Genomic DNA, 16,041 nt, shown 5'->3' with positions numbered 1-16,041 from the left:
TACACTTATTTGTTTGTTTATTTATTTAATAGAGATGGAGTCTTGCTAGGTTAGGCCAGGCTGGTCTCAAACTCCTGGCCTCAAATGATCCTCCCGGCTTGGCCTCCCAAAGTGCTGGGACTACAGGCGTGAGCCATCACACCAGCCTACCGTAATTTTATAAAGCCGATGCTTAGTTCACAGATTGTTAGTTTTTCATTTATTCTCTAATACGAGCACTCAAGTTATTTCTTAAGAGGATTTTCCTCCCTGAGGACACTTGTCCCCCACTACCAAGAGGTTCTCTGAGCCAGCCCCTCATCCCCTCAACCTTCCATACCACGCCCCTTCTCAGGGAGAGAAGCAAGGATTGGCCAGACTAGTGGAAAGACAGCATTTTCCTAGAGGGTATGTGCATTACTTTACTAAAGGGATTGTCTAAATTATTGTTGGGCTAGAATAAGCTTTAAATTGGACTTCATATTAAGGGTACACCTCCCCCACACCACCCATCAATTTGCTGGGCTTGTGAAACACCCAAAATTAGGTATCATAATCAATCAATCGATATCTAATTTCAGTGTGAGTTACATTTTGTGATTTTGTTATAATAATTATAAGTAATCATTTCATTATCTGAAACTTTTATTTATTTATTTATTTAGACGGAGTCTCACTCTGTCACCCAGGCTAGAGTGCAGTGGCTCTAGAGTGCTTGGCTCACTGCAACCTCCACCTCCCGAGTTCAACTGATTCTCATGCCTCAGCCTCCCAGGTAGCTGTGATTACAGGCACGTGCCATCATGCCCGGCTAATTTTTTTATGTTTAGTAGAGACGGGGTTTCCTCATGTTGGCCAGGCTGGTCTCGAACTCTTGACCTCAGGTGATCCACCTGCCTCAGCCTCCCAGAGTGTTGGGATTATAGGCACGAGCCTGAGACGGGGTCTCACTATATTGACCAGGCTGGTCTCGATCTCCTGGGCTCAAGCGATCCTCCTGCCTTGTCCTCCCAAAGTGCTGGGATTACAGGCATGATCACCTTTTAAATAGGAACACATCATAATGAAAGGATGGAAGTAAAATATTTTAAAACCCACTTTCAGGCTAGGCGTCGTGGCCCATGCCTGTAATCCCAGCCCTCTGGGAGGCTGAGGCATGTGGATTACCGGAGCTCAGGAGTTCAAGACCAGCCTGGCCAACATGGTGAAACTCCCACCTCTACCAAAAAATACAAAAATTGAGGCAGGCATGGTGGCAAGCGCCTGTGGTCCTAGCTACTTGGGAGGCTGAGGTGGGCAAATTGCTTGAGCCAGGGTGGCAGAGGTGGCAGTGAGCCGAGATCATGCCACACTGCTCTCCACCGTGGGTGAAAGAGCCAGACCCCATCTCAAAAAAAAAAAACCAACAAAAAAAGTACAAATTATTTAATATAAATGTAACATTTTGGGAGGGATGATGCTGGGAGTGTCTAGAGGTTTAATGTGCAAACAAGGACTATAGTAAATATAATTGCAATATGAGGGATTTCTGCTAAATGAGATCTTAGCTGCTCCTGACACACACACAAAAAAGAGTAACTATGAGAGACGATGTATATGTTAATTTGCTTCCCTGTATAACCATTTTACTGTCAGTATGTATCCCATAGCATCATGTTGTATACCTTAAGTATACATAATAAAATTTATTTATAAATTAGCAGAGGCTTGATAAATATTAATTAACGGTACCAAAAAATTACCTTCTTTTGTGGGTTCAAAATCTATGACAATTTTATGTATTTATTTATGATTAGCTTTCATATGGCCTTTAAAAAAAATAGGCAAATGGAAGCTTAGCCTAGATGTTTCTTGGGTATTTCAAATTTAAGGTATCAGGAATCAAACCCATTATCCTACTGAGAATGTGGGCTATCTACAAGATAATTTGCTAAGACTCTTCAAAACAAACAAACAAACAAACAAATCACGCCAGGTGATGTGGCTCATGCCTGTAATCCCAGCACTCATTCTGGGAGGCTGAGGCGGGCAGATCATTGAGGTCAGGAGTTTCAGACCAGCCTGACCAACATGGCGAAATCCCATCTCTACTAAAAATACAAAAATTAGCTGGGCAAGGTGGTGCATGCCTGTAATCCCAGCTACTAGGGAGGCTGAGGCAGGAGAATTGCTTGAACCCGGGAGGTGGAGGTTGTGGTGAGCTGAGATTGCGCCACTTCACTCCAGCCTGGGGGACAGAGCAAGACCTTGTCTAAAAAAAATAAAAATAAAAATAAATAAAGGTGATGGAGATGGAGAGGATGTCCTACATTAAAAGAGATAATGCAGGGGCCAAGTACAGTGGCTCATGTCTGTAATCAAGGTACTCTGGGAGGCCAAGATGGGAGGATGGCTTGAGCCCAGGATGTCGAGACAAGCCTGGGCAACGTATTGAAACCTCGTCTCTACTAAAAATAAAAATAAACTAGCCGGATGCGGTGGTGCACACGTATAGTCCCAGCTATCTTGGGGGGGGCGGGGGAGTGCTAAGGCAAGAAGATTGCTGAGCCCAGGAGGTGGAGGCTGCAGTGAACCATGATGGCACCATTGCACTGCAGCCTGGGTTACCGAGCGAGACCCTGTCTCAAAAAAAAAAAAACAAAAAAAAACACACTTTTTAAAATAGAAAATTGATAGACAGATTTCCAAATGTAATGTGTGAACCTGACTGGACCTCAGTTGTGAGGAGGGCCATTATAAAAGACATCTTGGGGATAATTGGAAAAATTTGATTTTGGATCAAATATGAGATGACCTGGAATTACTGTGAATTCTCCCAGGTGTGATATTTGTGGTTATTGTGGTAATGTAGGAGAATGCTAATATTTCCTTAACTTCGGGAGCCTTCCATGTGTGTTTGAGGGACACAGTGCCTGCTTCTGCAACTTACTTCTGAATGTTCAGCAAAAGTGGTGGGTAGGGAGGGGAGGGGGGAGGTACATGAGGTGAAATGTTAGCGACTGTGGATCTGGGTAAAGAGCGTATAGGTGGGCCGGGCGCAGTGGCTCACGCCTGTAATCCCAGCACTTTGGGAGGTTGAGGCGGGCGGATCACCTGAGGTCAGGAATGAGAGACCAGCCTGACCAGTATGATGAAACCCCGTCTCTACTAAAAATACAAAAATCAGCTGAGGGGGTGGCGCATGCCTGTAATCCCAGCTACTTGGGAGGCTGAGGCAGGAGAATTGCTTAAACCCGGGGAGGCAGAGGTTGCAGCGAGCCGAGATCATGCCACTGCAGCGAGCCGAGATCGTGCCACTGCAGTCCAGCCTGGGCAACAAGAGCGAAAATCCGTCTCAAAAAAAAAAAAAAAAAAAAATACAGTTGTTCACTGTACTAATCTTTCCATTTTTACACAGCTTTGAAATTTTTCAGTAAGAAAGAAAAACAAGCAAACACCTAGAAAGCACACTGAACTCTTTGAGTGAGAGAAATAGGAAGCCAGTGGGTCTCCCAAAAGCCGCTGGACAGGTAACAGAACAGGTAAGATCAAACGTGGGTAGGTGTCAGGTAACAGCCTCACTCATCAACTACGGGCTTGGAGATGAAGTTCTGAGAAAAAGACTGTTCAAGTCCATCTAAGCCCTGGGATGCGGGTGTCCTGCTGGCCGGACCAAGCTACGTGCATGGGGGCTGAATGAGGCAGGAAGAAAATCATAAAAAGAGAGGAGCACTGTTCTACCCTCTAAAATTTCCAGCCATCACCAACTGCTGTGTCTTCTTTCTATGCTGGTCCCTTTTGATGTCCTGAAATTGCCTCTCTGTCTCTGGCTACAATCTCCCTGGCCTCCTTCATTCACTCACTCCCTGCTCTCGCTCCCAGCTGATGAATTTCCCAAACGGAAGCCCGACCACTTGCTCTAGAGCTCTGGGCCCAGGAACCCAGCCTTCCATATATAAGGCCCACATCACCTGTGTCCCAAGCGGAACCTACTGTATATCTCATGGCCATATCTCTCCTGTCCCTTCCCCCATGTGTTCCCTGTGACTTAGTAGTTGCAAGAAAATAAAATCCCTGCCAGGTGCAGTGGCTCACATCTGTAATCCCAGCACTGTGGGAGGTCAAAGCAGGTGGATCACCTGAGGTCAGGAGATCGAGACCAGCCTGATCAACATGGTGAAATTGCGTCTCTACTAAAAATAGAGAAATTAGCTGGGTGTGGTGGTGCGCACCTGCAATCTCACTTGCTCGGGAGGCTAAGACAGGAGAATCACTTGAACCTGGGAGGCGGAGGTTGCAGTGAGACGAGATTGCACCACTGGACTGTAGCCTGAGTGACAGGGCAAGACTCTGTCTCAAAAAAAAAAAAAAAAAAAAAAAAAAAAAAAAAAAAATTCCCTAAGACTGTACCAACATGGGCTCTTTCAGGGGCTTTGGAAATGTCTCGTTTCCTTTCCTTATCAGCCTGCTATGATTCCACTTTCTGTTTTTCCAACGGGAGAAGCTAAAGAGGTGAGATTCAATAAATCCGCAAGAATAATATAATTTCTGGTTTTCTAAACATCACTGAATCTTTACACAAAGGGCTGGCAAGGAGTGTCACTCACATGGAGCCCAGTCCCCTCTATGGCTGCTGTTCCCGCTAACAGGTAGCCAGGGCAGATGTCCCGATGACTTGCCACCCACGTGCCGTCTGCCAGATGGCTCCGTCCTTCTCTGGAAGGATCCGTTAGAAACCACTTCCTTCTACCGAGCCTAGGCTTGCTCCTCATGGCTTCTGCCAGATGCTCTGTGTTTCAAGCCTGTGATCAAGTGGCATCCCTGTGCCCCCGCCAGCCTCTCACCAAAGCACCACACTTATGGCACACACTCATGGCACTGGCAGCCCCAGACCAGCTCAGGGGACAAGGCGACTTCCTAGAGGGGACGCATGGGCTCCTAAAGGCCGTGGCGCCAACAACCTGCCTGTTGCAACCACACACGGGGCGCTTCTGCTGGGAATCCACCACAGCTCTGTATATTCTGCGCATAGCTTCCTTTTCCAGGAGGGCTTTCACCAAGGACCCAGTGGAAAATCACATCGCAGAGCGCAAAATCTGCATGACGCTGGGTCGGAGCAGCCGGGAAGGCACCATCTGGGCAGCACCTTCTGCCCGGAGCATTTCTTTAACGTGAATAAAAAGACCAATTAGCCACGAAGGGTGGCTCAGGATAGAAAATGAATAGAAAAGCTTACCTCTCCTTGGAAACTCTTCAGCAGCGGCGCTACCTGCTTGCGCAAATCCTGGAGCAGGAGGCGGAGGTCAGGAAGCAGCCATTTGAGAAGGAGAAAGAAGGGAAACATTGGTTAAGGCCTCCTAAAAACAGTGTGGCAGTCAGTGCTGATTATCATTATCTAAAGCAAGCCTGGGACCTCATCCATTCCTGCACTCCTAAAACATAAATAATGCCAACTGGCGCTCCAGGATTTAAACTTATTTAAGAATACAACGAGGTGGTTCTTTGTTGTTGTTGTTGTTGAAGACAAAGTCTCATTCTGTTGACCAGGCTGGAGTGCAGTGGCACAATCCCAGCTCACTGCAACCTCTGCCTCCTGGGCTAGAGTCATCCTCCCACCTCAGCCTCCCAAGTAGCTGAGACTACAGGCGTTTGCCACCATGCCTGGTTAATTTTTGTATTTTTTTGTAGAGACAGGGTTTCATCATGTCGTCCAGGCGAGGGTCAAACTCCTGGGCTTAAGAGATCCTCCCACCCTAGCATCCCAAAGTGCTGGGATTACAGGCGTGAGCCACCCCACCCGGCCTACAACGATGTTTTATTTCAACTAACTCCTGGTCACATATACCTCATTTTGAATGTGCTACAGACTAAAGCTTTCGCTGATGTCAGTCTAAGTGAGATAATTTGCTTAGAATAAAATAGACTAGAATGGGGGGGTTTGCCTGGCTGTTTCTATCTGAAATGGACCTGGGCTACTGCACTGTGTCTTAGCTGCTTCTTTTTTTTTTTGAGATGGAGTCTTGCTCTGTCGCCCAATCTGGAGTGCAGTGGCAAGATCTCAGCTCACTACAACCTCTGCCTTCTGGGTTTGAGTGATTCTCTCACCTCAGCCTCCCGAATAACTGGGACTACAGGCGCCCGCCACCACGCCCGGCTAATGTTTGTATTTGTAGTAGAGATGGGTTTTCGCCATGTTGGCCAAGATGGTCTCGAACTCCTAATCTCAGGTGATCCGCCCACCTTCATCTCCCAAAGTGCTGGGATGACAGGCGTGAGCCACCGTGGCCGGCCCTAGCTGCCATTTTAATGCACTGTTAAGTGGGAGATACAGCCTGTTTTGAATCTGCATCTGACAGTCACAATAAATTTTATCCCATGCCACTAGTGCCCATTTCGAAACACCAGGACATCCCATAGGTGTGTGCTTATGATCTTGTTCAGAGCATTTTATTTAAAATGAAGTAACTGAGAAAGTGCTTCAAAAACTTTGAAAAGACTCGACTAAGATCATATCTTATTTACTGAAAGTTTAGGCATTGAAACTATGTTTTTTTTGTTTTTGTTTGTTTGTTTGTTTGTTTTTGTTTTAAGACAGAGTCTCACTGTTGTCCAGGCTGGAGTGCAGTGGTGAGATCTCGGCTTACTGCAACCTACACCTCCCAGGTTCAAGTGATTCTCCTGCCTCAACCTCCCGAGTAGCTGGGACTACAGGTGCCTACCACCACGCCTGGCTAATTTTTGTATTTTTAGTAGAGATGGGGTTTCACCATGTTGGCCAGGCTGGTCTCAAACTCCTGATCGTAGGTGATCCGCCCATCTCAGCCTCCCAAAGTGCTGGGATTACAGGCATGAGCCACCACGCCAGGCCTACATTTTAGTTGATGAAGCCTTCTGAGAATCTGAGGAAAGCTACTGACCTTGCCATTAGAAATAAAACTCTGCAAATTATTTTATCAGAGGCTTCCTAAGTAAGACCTATCAAGATCCCAGATGAAGAAGTCTTCTTATTCAACACATACAGCCACATGTGCTTATTTATATTTAAATATAACTTAAAGTTAAATAAATTTGGAAAATTCAGTTTCTTAGTTACCCTAGCCACAGTTCAAGGATTCGGTAGCCACTTGGCGCTGGTGGCTACTGCTTCCAACCATGCAGACACAGAACTTTTCCATCATTGCAGAGGGACCTAGAGGACAGACCTGTACAGCAAGTTTTTGTTTTTTTGAGACAGGGTCTTGCTCTGTCACCCAGGTTAGAGTGTAGTGGTGTGATAGATCATAGCTCACTGCAGCCTCAACTTCCTCGGTTCAAGAGATCCTCCCATCTCAGCCTCCTGAGTAGCTGGGACTACAGACGCACACCATCATGCCTTGCTAATTTTCTTATTTTTTTGTAGAGATAAGGGTCTTGCTATGTTGCCCAGGCTGGTCTTGAATTCCTGGACTCAAGCATCTGCCTGTCTCGATCTCCCAAAGTGCTAGGATTACGGGTGTGAACCACTGTGCCTGGCCACCGTACCACAAGTTTTTTTGACAAATATCACCAGCCCACGTTATTTTGTATTGTGATCCTGTAGAAACATTTGGTCAAGAAGCATTATAATTTCCCTTTTAACTATATACTGTTCCAAAGGATGCATTTCTAAACGTGATACCATTATTTCCTTGGAGAAGTCAATCCTGTTACTTCCTCAACTAGATGACTTTCTATATTTTTACACCAGGCTCCATGACAAAAAATAATCAGATTCTTTACCAATCTTTTTTTTCCCCACCTAAGACAGGGTCTGGCTCTGTCACTCAGGCTGGAGTGCAGTGGCATGATCTCGGCTCACTGTAACCTCCGCCTCCCAGGTTCAAGGGATCCTCTCACCTCAACTTCCCATGTAGCTGGGACCACAGACATGCGCCACCATACCCGGCTAGTTTTTGTATTTTTCTTAGAGACAGGGTTTCACCATGTTGCCCAGGCTGGTCTCGAACTCCCAGGTTCAAGCAATATGCCCGCCTTGGTCTCCCAAAGTGCTATGGATTACAGGCATGAGCCACCATGCCTGGCCACCAATCTCTTTTTATATTAAATAAGGCTATCTATGGTCAGCACCAATAATAGTCCGCCAGAGATAACCACGTCCTCATAGCTGGCATCTGTGAATGCATTAGATTGCAATGGTAAAGGGGGCTTTTGCAGATGGGATTATGTCAGTGATCATGAGTCAGGAGATGATCCTGGATTATCCAGGTGGGCCCGGTGTAATCCCAGTGCTCCTGGTAAGAGACAGGCAGGAGGCTCAGAGTCAGAGGAGATCTGAGGACGGATGCAGAGGTCAGAATGCTATAGGAATGCTATAGGAATGCTATAGGAATGCGGGCAGCCCGAGACGCTGGAAACTGCCAGGAAACTGATTCTCCCCCAGAGCTTCTAATAGGAACACAACTCTGGCTGACACCTTGATTCCAGCCTGGGGAATCCATCCCACTTTGGACTCCTGAACTCAAGCACTGTCAGATGATAAATTTCTGTTGTTTTAAGCCACTCGGCGCATGGCAGGTTGCGACAGCAACAACAGGAAGCTAACACATCACCGCATTTCACCCACTATGCTTTTCAGAAAAGTAGAGGACAAAATATAACACAAAGGGTAACAAGGGAAAAGAGGGTGGAAGGCGTAAAGAATGATGGGGGAAAGATTACTGTGATCCCAGCAGGGTCCAGGAAAAACGACCATGGGGCCTGGCACACAGTGGGGACTCAAAAGACATGGAAAGGGTGCATGAGGGAATGAATGGAAGAATAGCTATGGCTGGGTACGCTGGCTCACACCTGTAATCCCAGTACTTTGGGGGGCTGAGGCAAGTGGATCACCTGAGGTCAGGAGTTTGAGACCAGCCTGGCCAGCATGACGAAACCCCATCTCTACTCAAAATACAAAAATAAGCTGGGCGTGGTGGTGCATGCCTGTAGTCCAGGTTACTCAGGAGGCTGAGGTGGGAGGATCGCTTAAACACCGGAGGCAGAGGCTACAGCGAGCTGAGACCGCATCAATGCCCTCTAGCCTGGGTGACAGAGTGAGACTCTGTCTCAAAGAAAAAACAAAAAAAGGCTTAACAAGGGCTCAGATTCAGAGGGGAAGGAGACAAGCCAGATGAGGTCATGGAATGAGAAAGCTGGTGGGGCTGAGAGATTTCAGATTACAGCAGGGAAATGGAAGAGGGCAGAGCTTGATGCAGGAGAGCAGGGGGCTGATGTGCAGGGGCAAGGCCAGGCCCTAAATGGCAGTGTGCCTTAGCAGGCATGCTCCCGGGTTACCCCCAACCCTGCCAACCTGGCACAGGGCCAGCCTCATGCAAACACCAGCTCTGAGAAGTACAGGAGATGACACAATTATTTCTATATTCTGTCACAGCATTCCAGAAAGGCAGAAGGGCTATGCCTTTTATAATGTCCTTAAATAAAGCAAACTCCTCTCACCCTATCCATGTATTTTTTTCCCTTTTGAGCATATTCATGTCTCCTAACAGACCTACAAAAATAACCTTTTTGATATTAAAGTTACATGTGTGTTTGTACACACACTCACGCACGCACACATATTTAAAGACAGTTGAAGAGGGAAAAACCACTATATACTCACACGTATCATACACAAACTGATATATATGTACTTCAAGCTGCCAGCCAAAAATCACTCATTCTAATTTCATCTTTGGCAGTTTGAGAAATTCCCGATCCAATTCTGCTGCCTGCAAATATTATTCAGTTTTGTACTAAACTAAGAAGAAAGATACAAAGATGTTCAATTCTGGCCAGGCACAGTGGCTCACGCCTATAGTCCCAGCACATTGGGAGGTTCCCCATCTCAACCCGGGGGGTTGAGGCTGCAGTGAGCCCAAGATCGTGCCATTACACTCCAGCCTGGGTGACAGAGAGAGAGACTGTCTCAAAAAAGATGCTCAATTCTGACCCACAAAATTCTCCGTCATTGGTTAGCAAGGACATGATACGATTTACTGTCTTTCTAGAACACAGCACTCTTTGCTGTCTGGACAGCACCAGAAAATGCAGACTCTGCCGCTTACTGGTCCTCATGCACACCCGCACAATCCTTCTTTGTGGTCATAAACTGGAAAAAGTGGGGTTAAGGCCGTCCAAAACCACAGTGGAACAAATGATAATGAGGCAGTGAACACATGTTTAAAAACATTTTTGCGGCGGGGGCGGGGATGGAGTCTCGCTCTGTCACCCAGGCTGGAGTGCAGTGATGTGATCTTGGCTCACTGCAACCTCCACCCACCAGGTTCAAGTGATTCTCCTGCCTCAGCCTCCCAAGTAGCTGGGACTACAGGTGTGAGCCACTCCGCCCTGCTAATTTTTGTACTTTTAGTAGAGACAAGTTTTCACCATCTTGGCCAGGCTGGTCTCGAACTCCTGACCTCAAGTAATCTGCCTACCTCGGCCTCCCAAAGTGCTGGGATTATAGGCTTGAGCCACTGCACCTGGCCATATTTTAAAACTTAATTAATTCAAGTTACACACTTAATTCAGTTATATACTTAATTCAGGTTTGTCAGTGATGTTTTCACCTTGTTTCCATCCCATCCCATCTATTGGGCAAAAAGCAACAAACATCTTAATGCACAGAAAGTGATGTTCTTGAGATAATTCCTATCATATGTCTTTTGGCGAAAGCCAGAATAGCTCATGTCAACCTTCTCTCCTTTGAGTACACAGCAAATAAATGATGTTTACACAGAGATGTTTCTATGTGGAAGGATTTCCATTATTTTCTCCTTTTTTTTTTTTTTTTGAGACAGTGTCTCGCTCTTCCAGGCTGGAGTGCAGTGGCTCAATCATAGCTCACTGCAGTGTTGACCTCCCGGGCACGAGCAATCCCCCCATCTCAGCACCCCGAGCAGCTGGAACTAGAGGCACGCGCCACCATGTCCGGCTAATTTTTGCATTTTTTCTAGAGACGGGGTTTCGCCATGTTGCCCAGGCTGATTTCAAACACCTAGGCTCAAGTGATCCACCCACCTCAGCCTCCCAGAGTGCTGGGATTACAGGCGTGTCCTACTGTGTCTGGCCGGATTTCCATTATTCTCGAAACCGCTGATTCACAACTCAGTTTTTAGGTCAGAGGACTGAACAGCAAAATGCTATTAAGGAATTTTCTAGGTAATGCCAATTGCTGGAGGAAACCATTCTGATGTAAAAGCAAAATAGGACAAAATCGTCATGCAGTGTTCAATTGCACCTGTAATGTACGAGCGAGAGTCGTAACACACACACTCCCAGGCCCTCTCTGGAAGGCTCTGCTCCATCTTAGGGCCTCGTGCTCCCAATTCCCATGAGCTTTCTTCCACTCCCCATATCCCAGAGTCACGTGCCAGGGACCCAGAGCTGGTGACACGCTGAGCTGCTGCACGGAGGTTCACCTCTGTCTGCAGGAGCGAGAGGCTCACTGGAATCAGCACAAACACAATGCACACACAGAAGGAGGCTGTGAATTACAAACACATCTCTAAAGTCATCAAGTCATTTCTATTTTTAAAATATCTGGGCCGGGGGTGGTGGCTCACACCTGTAATCCCAGCACTTTGGGAGGTTGAGGCGGGCAGATCACCTGAGGTCAGGAGTTGGAGACCAGCCTGACCAACATGGAGAAACCCCATCTCTACTAACAAAAAATACAAAATTAGGTGGGCGTGGTGGTGCATGCCTATAATCCCAGCTACTCAGAAGGCTGAGGCAGGAGAATCGCTTCAACCCAGGAAGAGCAGGTTGCAGTGAGCCGAGATTGCACCATTGCACTCCAGCCTGGGCAACAACAGCGAAACTCCATCTAAAAAAAAGTATCTGGTAGCTCACAACTGTAATCCCAGCACTTTGGGAGGCCAAGGCAGGAGGACTGCTTGAGCCCAGGCATTTGGGACCAGCTTGGGCAACATGGTGAAACCCCGTCTCTAGAAAAAATACAAAAATTAGTGAGTATGGTGGTGCAGGCTTGTAGTCCTATCTACTTTGGAGGCTGAGGCAGAGCATGGCTTGAGCCTAGGAGTTTGGGACGGCAGTGAGCTATGACTGTGCCACTGTAATCCAGCCTGGGTGACAGAGCAAGACCCTGTCTCCAAATGGGGAAAAAAAAAAAAAAAATCTGATAATCCAGGTTTTCCTGGATGTCTTTTTCACTCTACAGTAACTTGGATACTTTTTTGGGAAATAACCCTGACTGCATTTAAGAGGTGCAACATCTCTTGGTGGTACCCCATCCTGTACAGTGACAGCTCAGGGGTGGGACCCTTTCTCCTTTGGTGACAATGTAGTCTTTCTAAGAGCACTGGGGCAGGGTGGGGGTAGTGAGGGGCTGAACTGGGTCACTTCTGAAAGACTTGATTCTGACTCTCGCAAGGTTGTTGCCAATGGTGCTAGAGGTGGGGACCCTTAGGGACCTGGCCCTGTGGCTTGGCCTGTTGTCACCTTCTGTTCCAGATCTCCCCCACCTGGGGTAATTCTCCGCTCTTGCCTCTCCCCTCTCCTCTGGTCTTAGCTCACTTTGTAATTTCTTTTTTCCAAACGGAGTTTCACTCTTGTTGCCCAGGCTGGAATGCAGTGGCGCGATCTCAGCTCACTGCAACCTCTGCCTCCTGGGTTCAAGCAATTCTCCTGCCTCAGCTTCCCAAGTAGCTGGGATTACAGGCGCCCCCCCCACCATGCCCAGCTAATTTTTGTATTTTTAGTAGAGATGGGGTTTCACCATGTTGGCCAGGCTGGTCTTGAACTCCTGACCTCAAGGGATCCACCTGCCTCGGCCTCCTGAAGTGTTGGGATTACAGGTGTGAGCCACTACGCCTGACCCCGATGTCTTTTTATAAGGTCCTGGTAGCACCAATGGGAGAACAGTAATTACTAATGAAAGAAAAAATGTTCTTAGTATTTATTTTCCTGGATGTCATGTAAGATAGCTGTAAGTTTCCCTTATCAATGTATACAAGAGCTCAGACCAGGTATGGAGTCTTTAAAAACAAGACAATATATATTATATGATATGTGGACTGTAGACTTCAACTTAAAATCCAGTTCAGTGAAAAATGAAATTTCTTTTGCTCAGGATACTGAAACCGTCACTTCCCATCTCATCTGGAGATGAACCATATAACCATCAACGTGGCATCGTTCCTTTGGTTACTTTTGTAGATGAACACATATTCCTTCCAGTCCTTGTGATAGAAAAGGGTAATTTTAAATGGCATTGAAACTCAAGTATTAAATAAAAAATATCTTTCTATACAACAGCAGACAGTAAGTATGTCCTGGCAATTTTTCAAAGATTTTAGTTCACAGGTTTGAGAAAAATTCCATTAGCTTTAATTATTTATCAGCAGTCAATTTAGATTACTGTTCTTGACCTATTTTTACAGTGTATGGACCACCCAGCAATGAAATAAATGAATAGTCTTTTTCTACAATGGCTGATTTTCTGAAATGAAAGAAATCTGGTTTAAAGGAGGAATGAAACCCCAAACATGTAATTACCACAATATATAACCCGCCATGCTGCTTTTGTAGTTAGATAAAATGCACATCTTTGTGAGTTTTTTGGTTATTAAATAAGATTATCTTGAAAGGGATAAACTCACTCCTGCTATAATTTCTTCCCATTTAAATGTCTTTGCGCCATTTAAAACACGTTACGTGTCCTGGCAGAGTCTCCAATGCTGATGCTGTGGCTTTCGCGTGGTACCTGCTATAACTCCACCATGGGAAGGGCTGGCTTTGGGGGACTGGTGGGATCGGGAACTGAGATGAGGGTGCAGGATTTCAACATAGGGTGCCTGCTGGTAAGCAGTGAGGGGTACCCTGAAGCTGCAGGCGGGGACCCCTGAGTTCCCGAGAAAGAGGGGATCTGCAAGACTTGTTTGATGATGAGACCGGGCATGGTGGCTCATGCCTGTAATCCCAGCACTTTGGGAGGCCAAGGCAGGTGGATCACATGAGGGCAGGGGTTCAAGACCAGCCTGGCCAACATGGTGAAACCCCGAATCTACTAAAAATAGAAAAATTAGCCAGGCGTGGTGGCATGTGCCTGTAATCCCAGCTACTCCGAAGGCCGAGGCAGAATTTCTTGAACCCGGGAGGCGGAGGCTGCAGTGAGCCGAGATTGTGCCACTGCACTCCAGCCTGGGCAACAGAATGAGACTATGTCTCAAAAAACAAACAAACAGACAAAAGACTTGTCTGATGTTGAAAAGTGGGGTGTGTGCGTGTGGAGAGGGGGCGGCGGGGGCAGTTATCTAAGTGCTAATGCCTGAATGTGGACCGAGGAGGATAAAGGCTGAGGATGGTGCAAAGGACTCAGAAGAAGGGCAGATTCGAACTGCACAGAGGCCATGATCTGGCAGCACGTGGCCATGGCTCAGGGTTATGGCGGAGCCTGGATGCCAATGCCACTAAGCCAGCGATCCTCAAAGCAGGGTCTGGGGACTCCCGGCTCCCCAGATCCTTTCATGGATCCACAAGGTCAAAACTACTCTTGTTACTTGCCTTTTCCTCACCTTCTCCCGCAAGTGTGCAGTGGAGTTTTCCAGATGGCTGCGATGTGTGATGACAGCCTCACTCTGACACCAGTGCCTCGTGTGTCTGTGTGTTCCTGTGCTTTGCAGACTCCTCAGCTTTCATGTCTAACACAGTCAATACCGAGAGATACAGCACACACACACACACATGCACGCACGCACGCACGCACACAAGCTCTCTGGAGTCCCCAGTTTTAACAGACTGAAACTTTGAGAAATGGTTGCATTAAGGCTTCTTCTGGTCTCAGAGCTGAGAACTGCTCATTGTCAAGGGAAAGGCTGTTTGTCCACTCTGAGATCCTGTGTGTGGCCTCAGGGGCAGCTCAGACAGGACAGCCAGAGCCTCGTTGGCATCTGGGGATCAGACACCCCAGTGAGAGGGGCATGCAAGTGCCAGCTCTAGTACCCTGGGCTGGATCTGCCCTGCCCAGTCTCCAAAGCCATGTGTCCTGGGCTAGCCCACCTGGCACAGGAATTTCCTGCAGGGCTGTCCTCATGGCCAGGGGATCAGTGGTAAGAAATGGGAGAAGCCAAATTCAGGCTCCACTGGTTAATTCTCTTAAATAAGTCTGATTTGACTCTAGGTCTGATTTCAAAATATTCTTCCAGGCCCCTTTCTGAATAACTGCTCATGTCGAAACCTCTGACTGGGCACAGTGGCTCACACCTGTAATCCCCGCATGTTGGGAGGCCCAGACAGGAGGATTGCTTGAGGCCAGGAGTTCAAGACCAGTCTAGGCAATACAGAGAGACTCCTGCTCTACAAAAAATTTCTAAAAAAATTACCCAGGCATGGTGGCAAGTGCCTACAATGCGAGCTACTCGGGAGGGTGAGGTGGGAGGATCGCTTGAGCCCAGGAGGTTGAGGCTACAGTGAGCTATAATCGTGCCACTGCACTCCAGCCTGGGTGACAGAGCAAGACTTCATCTCAAAAATAAACAAATCTCTAGGTACATTTCAGAACTTTGAAAATACATCTGTGATTTACTGATGCATCTATATACATCAATAGATTTGGAACTTGTCAAAGAGAGGAACCACATGTTTTTCTGAGACAGAGTCTCGCTCTGTTGCCCAGGCTGGAGTGCAGTGGTGTGATCTTGGCTTACTGCACCCTCCACCTCCCAGGCTCAAGCGATTCTCATGCCTCAGCCACCTGAGTAGCTGAGATTACAGGTTTGGGTCACCATACCTGGCTAATTTTTGTATTTTTTAGTAGAGATGGGGTTTCTCCATGTTGGCCAGGCTGGTCTGAAACTCCTGACCTCAGGTGATCCACCCATCTTGGCCTACCGAAGCGCTGGGGTACAGGCGTGAGCCACCGCGTCCGGCCCACATACTGTATTTTAATTTATTCAAAAACCATTTGAGCATTAACTATGAGCAGTGAATGAGACAGTCACAGTCCCTGCCCTCAGGGAGTTTATGTTCTAGCGAGAACGGTGAGGTCTCAATTTCTAGGAGATGTACATTCCTCCGTTCTATTCCTGGGCCAAAGGATGGTGC

General features: G+C 47.1%; 1 protein-coding gene across 15 annotated transcripts in view; it reads right to left on the bottom strand.

Annotated features, from left to right (window-relative positions):
- CUX1 (cut like homeobox 1) overlaps positions 1-16,041 on the bottom strand; it is a 464,969-nt gene that overhangs the window by 248,221 nt on the left and 200,707 nt on the right. For all 15 annotated transcript variants that reach the window (XM_063668185.1, XM_054496503.2, XM_054496501.2 and 12 more), the window contains exon 3: positions 5,195-5,242. In XM_063668185.1, coding sequence (XP_063524255.1) covers positions 5,195-5,242 — 48 coding nt within the window. The remainder of the gene's footprint in view (positions 1-5,194; positions 5,243-16,041) is intronic.

The sequence above is a fragment of the Pongo pygmaeus genome, chromosome 6 (assembly GCF_028885625.2).
Source record: "Pongo pygmaeus isolate AG05252 chromosome 6, NHGRI_mPonPyg2-v2.0_pri, whole genome shotgun sequence".
Taxonomy (NCBI): Eukaryota; Metazoa; Chordata; class Mammalia; order Primates; family Hominidae; genus Pongo; species Pongo pygmaeus.
The sequence above is the reverse complement of the archived record's forward strand: the minus strand, read 5'-3'. Positions and strand labels throughout refer to the sequence as shown.